Source organism: Dermatophagoides pteronyssinus, unplaced genomic scaffold (genome assembly GCF_027571235.1).
Source record: "Dermatophagoides pteronyssinus isolate colony J.1.1.1.1 unplaced genomic scaffold, Derpt_VIB-CSIC_2022.12 sq0001, whole genome shotgun sequence".
NCBI classification, from domain to species: Eukaryota; Metazoa; Arthropoda; class Arachnida; order Sarcoptiformes; family Pyroglyphidae; genus Dermatophagoides; species Dermatophagoides pteronyssinus.
Genome location: NW_027461525.1, coordinates 4,156,942 through 4,165,282, shown reverse-complemented (window position 1 = coordinate 4,165,282; position 8,341 = coordinate 4,156,942). Strand labels below are relative to the sequence as shown.

At 27.6% G+C, this 8,341-nt stretch overlaps 1 protein-coding gene across 1 annotated transcript in view; it reads right to left on the bottom strand.

The window, feature by feature from the left end:
• Positions 1–143: 143 nt before the first annotated feature.
• The window catches only part of Eph (Eph receptor tyrosine kinase), a 77,890-nt gene continuing 69,692 nt past the window's right edge, over positions 144–8,341 (bottom strand). The window contains exons 10-19 of the mRNA XM_075824451.1: positions 8,055–8,136; positions 6,630–6,744; positions 5,780–5,860; positions 4,409–4,458; positions 3,468–3,877; positions 1,686–1,784; positions 1,493–1,603; positions 1,227–1,421; positions 1,013–1,161; positions 144–941 (exon numbers count right to left, since the gene is read on the bottom strand). Coding sequence (XP_075680566.1) covers positions 671–941; positions 1,013–1,161; positions 1,227–1,421; positions 1,493–1,603; positions 1,686–1,784; positions 3,468–3,877; positions 4,409–4,458; positions 5,780–5,860; positions 6,630–6,744; positions 8,055–8,136 — 1,563 coding nt within the window. The 3' untranslated portion in view covers positions 144–670. The remainder of the gene's footprint in view (positions 942–1,012; positions 1,162–1,226; positions 1,422–1,492; positions 1,604–1,685; positions 1,785–3,467; positions 3,878–4,408; positions 4,459–5,779; positions 5,861–6,629; positions 6,745–8,054; positions 8,137–8,341) is intronic.

Here is an 8,341-nt window from a genome sequence, read left to right as displayed (position 1 = left end):
AATTTCTTTTTAAAAAATTTAAATTATTCTTGAACTAAATGTGACGCCATCTTTTGCCATCGAATTAAGTTAAAACCATATTTATGCATTTTCATTTTTTAATGTTTAACTTGGTTTTTTTTATTTCTTTTCCAAAATTACAATTATCATTAAATGATTGATTTATTTTACAGCCAAAAATTATTATAATCGTAAACAGAAATCAAATTATTATTATTATTATGTACAAAATTACAATACTACAAACAAAATCTTCTTCCTTTGTATATTACAAAAGTATTTGATACAATAAGAGAAAAAAAACGAGAAAAAAAATAAATATGAGAACATTCAAAATTAAATGGATAACAAACAATAATAATAAGCAAAAGATTGATGAATTCTACAGACTTGACATTATCAAGAATTTACTGAGATATTAGTAATTCTATGGAAAAATATTCTATATTCCAGATATGACAAATGATTGTTGTTTCAAGAAAAAAAAACGAAATGATGATGAGTTTATGTTTCATATCAATTCAATGTATATTATAACAGAAATAAAAGAAAAATGAATGAGAGAAAAAAAAATCACAATTGTAATTGGCGTTTGAATTGTTTGGGTTTCGTATTTGAAGTTCTGAATTATTGTTGTTTGTTACAATATTTTAAACTAAATATTCGTTTGTCAAACAAGAAAACCTTCCGGTGAACCAATACTATTTTGAGCACGTAATGAATAGATACTATTCATTATTTTTTTCTGATGACTTGGAATATCAATACCGATGGCCAATAAATCCTGTGGGCTTAATCTAGCTACAGCAGGTAGACTATTGATGCCAGCATGTTCAAAATTGATCTGATATCGAGACATTTTAATGCTTGCCAACCATTCATAAAATGATTTAAATTGTATCACATCGGGTATGGAAGTTTGCTCCATGAATGGATCCACTCTGTTTTATATGTAAAAAAATGAATCATTAAAATTTTTCTCATAATTATGATTATAAATAAATGAAAATACCTTGTCATTTGCTGCGCTAACTTCATCAGATTCTCCGGACATTTGGCCAGTTTGTCCAATGTTTTAACAATTTGTGTAAATGTTGGACGATTAGAACGATCTTTTTGCCAAGATTCTAACATTAATTGATAGACAGCATCCGGACAATCCTAAATGAATAAAATAAGTAGTTGTTAGATAACTTGTCATCGGTAAAACAAATTTTTCAACATACAATTGGCGGAGGAAGCCGATAGCCTTTTTCAATACTTTTGATAACATCTTGATTAGACCAATTCCAATATGGTCGCTCACCATAAGACATTACTTCCCAACAAACGATACCAAAACTCCATACATCTGATGCTGATGTAAATTTACGAAAAGCGATCGCTTCGGGAGCTGTCCATCTGACTGGTATTTTACCACCCTGTCAATAAAAAAAAATTCAATTTATTATTCTCCGAAATCAAAAAATGAAATAAGAATAAAAAAACATACTCTTGTGGTATAAGCTCCTTCGGTAGCACTTTCAATCTCTCGTGAAAGACCGAAATCGGCAATTTTACAAACAAATGATGAATTTACAAGAACATTTCGTGCGGCCAAATCCTATTTTGTACGTAAAGTTTTTTTTTAAATGTAAAAAAATTAATCATCATTCCATAAAACTTTGATCGCTCAAAACACATACCCTATGAACATAATTCATTGTGGATAAATATTCCATACCAGATGCGATTCCCCGTAACATGCCAATCAATTGTAATATGGTGAATTTTCCTTCGTTTGCCTGTACAAATGATGAAAATGAAAAAAATTGAACATCAAACAATTATTAGAATAAATTTCTTTAGCTGTAAATTGATTTTTTTTTCTCAAAAATTTCGTTCCCTTATGTTTTTCAAGCAGCAATAAATCATAATGAAATGAAGAAGAAAAGATTATATCTAGTTCGATTTTTATTTCATTACAAAACGAAAAATTCATAACCAGTTTTTGGCGATGATTTTTTTTCATTTCGTTTGTTTGATTTTCATTCAAATCAAACAAATTATATACTGTTTCAGCAAACTATATATGTTTGAATATGATAAAGGTGTGCATGAATGGCCAAAATGGATAATTGTCGATTCATATACACACATATATTCATTGTTTGCATAATATTAAACAAGTGATTAACTCTCTTTTTTTTCTATTTTTAGTCTCAATACAAATAATGAATGAAATTCATATGAATAGAAATATTCGATTATAGTAGCTCTAAAAAAAATAGATAATGTTGATAGAAAAAAAACCAGCACATACTGAATGTGAAAAAATTTTTGATATATATCACATTAAGAATAATGGCTTATTATAATAATTCTCAAAATGGATAGAAAAAAAAATTCTGTATGTCATCAAGTTGTGGGTATAAGTGTATAACACAATTGAGCTAATGATCCAATAAGGAATTAACCAGGTGAACTATTTTTTTTATTAATAATTAATGAAAATTAATGTTGAATAACAAATGAAGGTAAATATTATTCTTTAATTTTATAATAGCAATTTATGGGATGAAAGCATTTTTTCGGAAATCCCGTACATTGGGTTAAAAAAATCGAAAATGATACGATCACGGCGATATAATATTCGATATTCGATGCGCAGATTCATCAAGCCAAAAAATGACAAAAAAAAAAACCATTAATGGCATTTGATCGGAATTCGTCATGTTATTGTCCTTTGGTTTGTGCATGTATGTGTCTCTCTCTCCCACTTTTTGTTCAACATAATATATAAAGTCTAGAGAGAGAGAGAAAGAATCGAAACATTAAGAATGCCGATCTTGAATCTTGGGTTCAGGGATTCGTGCGATTCAAACCTATGGGAGCGATCCGTGAATTTGAAAGAATTTCTTTTTTTTTGTCGAATACTTATGTGTATTATTGTTGACGATCATCATAATCATCATCGCTATCACGAAGTCAGGTTCTAGAATCGAAATTCTATTGTAATGTAATGTATTTGTAGTGTTGTATGTGGTGTTTATGTTTCGTCAAATCTATAGTATTGCCTGCAATGATAGTTTTTTTTCACGATCAAGTTCTATAAAAGCAATAAAATTTGTTTAAAAAAAAGAAAATATTTTCTTTTAGTCCAAAAACTCGATGTGATGTAAATGTATTATTGTATCTCGAGAATAGAAAAAAAACATTGATTGTGATCGAGGGCATAAATATATTAAATTGAGTTCATAAATTATAGAACGATCGTTTAGTTTATATATTATTTTCTTTTGAAAAAAAGTCAAAAAATATTATAATTTTATAGAATAGGGAAACAAAGCAAAAACTATGATAAATTAGAATCACAATATGATATTGATCTGAATGAGCAATAATTTGAATGAATATTAGGTTTTTTTCATGTTATTGTATAAAACACAAACAATTTGATACGAAACTGAAAACAAAATAAAACTTACTCTTAGAAATGCATCCAATGATCCATGTTCCATATATTCGGTAATAATCATTATTGGATTTGTTTTCGTTACAACGCCTTGTAAATAGATGACATTCGAATGATCAAATTGGCCCATAATTGAAGCTTCAGTAAGAAAATCTAATCGAGGTTTTTCGGCAGTGGTCGGTTTCAATGTTTTAATCGCAACAGTAACTTCAGATTTTCCGGGTATTTTTAGCTTTCCACGGCAAACATCACCAAATTCACCTCCACCAATAATAGCTTCAATAGTTATTTGTGAAGCATCGATTTCTTTTGTAAATTCTTTGACCGCTTGATTTGGATCTTCATATGTATGTGGATCAACATACGATCGTGATGTAGCACAATTGGTAAATAAAGGAGTGGCTACCGAGAATGTTGAATTGACTATTATTATTCACAAAACAGAAAAATAAAAAACGAATCGAATAGAAAAAAAATCAATAAAATATTTTCAAAAACGAATGATGCGAAATGGAATCTGAAAATCATTTCCACAACACCACAATTCAATAAGAGTATTAAAATCAATTCTATGCAAAAAAAAAAAGTAGAATTGAATCAAATAAAATCCTGAATTTCAATATGGACACTATTTTTTTTTTTTTTTTTTTGCTTACAAATAAAATATTTAAAGATAACAAACAAACGAAAAAATTGCGCAAAACTAAACTTTGAGGTTAACATAATAGGATTAAATAATGGCATCATCAAATGCAAAAAAAATGAAATTCAATGAATAATACACTCAATTACAAAATTATTATTGCAAAAAAAATCATAATCGGATTTAATGCTGGATGTTCAATTTTTTTTTTTTTTTTTTTTGTTTCAGGAACCTGTTTATTTGAGCTAACACTTAATCTAATCATAATTTGCAATAACTTTTTTATTTCAATCATTTATTTATATACTTACATCTTGGAGTTGGTACAATCGGTGCATGATGATCAAATGTTGAAACGAGTATTTGAAGTGGGATAGAAAGAGAAAATAAAAAGAAATTAATTGAAAATTAATACTGATGTGACAAATTAAAAAAAAATGGACATGAATGAATACAGAATCATAACAGAATAATATGCTTATTTCGTGATTATAACATCCAGCCATACACACTTAAAAAGACAAGAAAAAAAACTAGCATCAAAGAAAAAAAAATGATGAGCAAGTGTTTTTATGTAAATTAAATTATAACACAAATGTTATACATTCGATACGGTTGTATTATTGTCTTAAAGAATAAAAAAAATTGACCAATTTTTATTTCTTTTCTATTTTTGGAATTTATTTATTTTGGAACAAAAATGTCTATATATAAAAATTCGAATGATTACTAATGTGAATCTGTACGTGTGTGTGTGTGTAAAAGTGAAAATAACCATTTTGACGACAAACTCGATGAACATCATCATCATCATAACAAAAGTATATGGAATTCCATCACTATTCTATGTCTTATATGGGTAATATAATGGAAAATTAGATATGCTCAGGCAAGCAAAAGAAGCCAAGATGGTCATACACATACACACAAAGTTAGACGACAGAATTTCTTGAATTCTTTTACTCGTTTATTTCATTTTCAAACATAAATAGCAATAGTCATCTATTTTTTTGTTTGTTTGTTTGTTTGTTCATACCAAAGTTTCAAACATGGTTTTTTCTTTTTTTTTTTCACTAAGTTTGTTTGTTTGAAAAAGCTGTGGCTCAGAAAAATTCTTTCTCGATTTCGGTAGAATCAAAGAATGATGATGATGATGATGGCTCAGCTGGCAACGGTGTGCAATCAAGTCTAATGGACCATATTCTATTGATGTGTGTGTAATGTATTATGATTCTCATTCCCATCCGCGATCATCATCATCATCATCATCATCAACAAACATAGCTTAATATATTTTTGTCGTCCCCTATTTTCCAATACATTCGATGTCTGATTATATTATAGAGATGAAAACAGAATAAATTGTGTGAAGACACAAACAGGGAGAGAGAGAGATACAAATTCATTTTTATTATTACCAGCTATATTTCTAGTGACTGACAAATGAAAATAAATTAAAGATAAGAAAAAAAACTTGAAATCCGATATTGATGATTATTATAAGTGTCTATCAAATTGATCTTAATGATTTTTCTAAATAATAATAATAATCATCATCATCATCCAAAAAAAATATCATATGCAAAAGTATTATTTTACCTAATGATGGACATTAGTGGATAATATTATCATCAATTGAAATTATCATATAAATTATTATTGATAGAATTTTATACTTACGTTTTTTGCCCTCCATACCACAGCTACGATATTCTAAAGTATCACAGTCAGATGGTTGTTTTTTATTGCAATCTTCATTGTTCCTATTGAAATAAAGAATGAGTAAAATTAAAAAGTTATAAAAAAAATATTACATTATAATAGAACAAAATATTTGAAAAATAACATTCATGATGATGATCGTCGATTAGAAAAACAATGATTTATAGATTGATGATGACATAATGGAATATTCAATCGAAAACATATATAAAATGAAGAAAACAGTTTTCAATGATGATGATATTAACACTTGAAAAACATTAAAGGGTTCAAAGAGTGTTTTCTTCTGATGCAATTTATGTTTGAGCAATGTATTCTAATCTATGATTCTTATTCCCAAAAGAATGGGATGTGTTGAAAAAACAAATCAGCAAAGGCTATCCATCGAAGGAGTAAATTGTATCATATAATGTTTTAACGAGTAGGATAACTTAATTTCTAATCAAATTAAATGAAATTTAGCTTTACTTGATTTTTATCGTTTTTTTCTGCTATTCATTTTTGGATGCTTAAACGAAATTCAGTTTCAACTGAAAATCAATAGAAAGTGTGAATAAAAGAGAAAAAGCTTAGCTTTGTGATTCAATCAAAATCGAAATATTTCATAATGAATCATTCGAATGATTCGAAAGAATCACATCTCTAGAGAGTTATTTTATAGCTACCTATTCTAGTTTTCTAGTTGAATCAAATATCAATGATTTTTTTGCATGAATGTTTTTTTTTTGGGATTTAAAAATGTCATTTCAGCAATTTAAATAATTTCTGTATGCATTCTATAGATGGCGTTACCAGTTTTTTTCCACTTACTTTTTCAAATAAAACAAAACCAAACTGATAATGAATGTAGCGATGACGATCAATAGAATAATACCAACGATAATTATACGTGTTTGGACGGATTCATTGTCACCGGAAATATATGCTAAAAGAAATAAGAATGAAAATAATTAAAAATTAATTTATTAAAAATAAAATTTAAAATTCATATGCTATAAACAAAAAATTTTATTTTTCCAGAAAACAAATTTTCCTTCTCATTTTACAGCCATTCACATTAATTGATTCTTGCAAAATGATGATTTTTTTTCAGTGAAAAAAACAATGCAAGTGAAGCAAGTCAAGAATCATTAGCTTAATGACCTTATTTTTCAACTAAATTAACTTTAAAAGTTTGAATATTTTTTTTTGGATAGTTTTTGATAGATGAAAGGATAAAGTCTCATATTTCTTTTCGATTGTTTGTTCATTTTAAAATAATTTTTCATAAAAACACACGCACACAGATATGCTCTGTTCTGGAATTTCGCTGTTATTGTTATTCAAAGATTTTTATCGAAAGATTCAATTTACAAAGATTGAATTATTATGATTTTCGTAGAATTCCATTAACTTCAATTCAGTGGGATAATACCAAATGCTTTCCACGCATTACAAATGAAATAATAAAATAAACTTTGTTTAGTTATTGAATAGAATAATAATTTAAAAACAGGAAAAGAAAAAGGCTTGACCATGGAAGTGTGGATTCATTAGTGAGAACAGCGAAAAAAACCATAACGAAAGGGTTAAAATGGAACAAAGATAGAAATTGGTGTGAAGTTTGCTGAAAACATTTTATATTCAAAGTCACGTGCTGATCGATTGATGCATAAGAAAATAAAGGAAAAAATGGCGAGAGAAGTATACACAATGAAACAATGATGAATGAAAAAAAAAGATAGAAATTTGATTCAATCCAATTTGATTCGAATAAACACACACACAAATGTAGCGAGCACAAAATTGTATTCATGAGATCCAAGAAAATGTTCAATAAAGAAGATTAGCAAATAAATAAATAATTAATCGAATTAAACATCGTCGTCGTCGTCGTCGTCGTCGTCGTGTCGAAATCGATTCGTCGAAAGTATAGCAAGACGACGACCACTAAAATTGATAAATTATTGAACTGAATCAATCAGACAATAGAATAATTTCTTTTGTTGTTATTCGAATAACTCGTTGACATGCGGTCGAACATACACACATGCTAACACCAGAAATTCTGATTAGAAACAAAATAATGGCTGTATGCTGAATCCTTTCTATAGAATGAAATAAAACTAGAATGCGAATGGCTTATAAATGATAAGTAGACAACAACAACAACAACAAAATAGCCAACATTCATTGGCTTAATTGTAAACATGAAAATGATGTTAATACATAGAAAGATGATCAAATTATACGTACCAGGATTAGCAAGACGTTGTCCAGTCATTTTCATTAATGGTTTACTGAATTCGCTCCAACCAGTTTTTGTTCGGCTACGAATCTGTATTTTTTTTGGAAAAAGTGATAAAAATAAATTAATCAGATAAATTCAGAATATTGTATTAATTCGAATAGGCAAAATTTTAAATGGATTTTTTTAAAAGAAGGATTTAAAATGTAAAAATAATTGCATTCATCAAAACAATTTATAATAATGATGATGAAGCAACTAACCATAGGTGATATATGATTATTGTATTTATTTT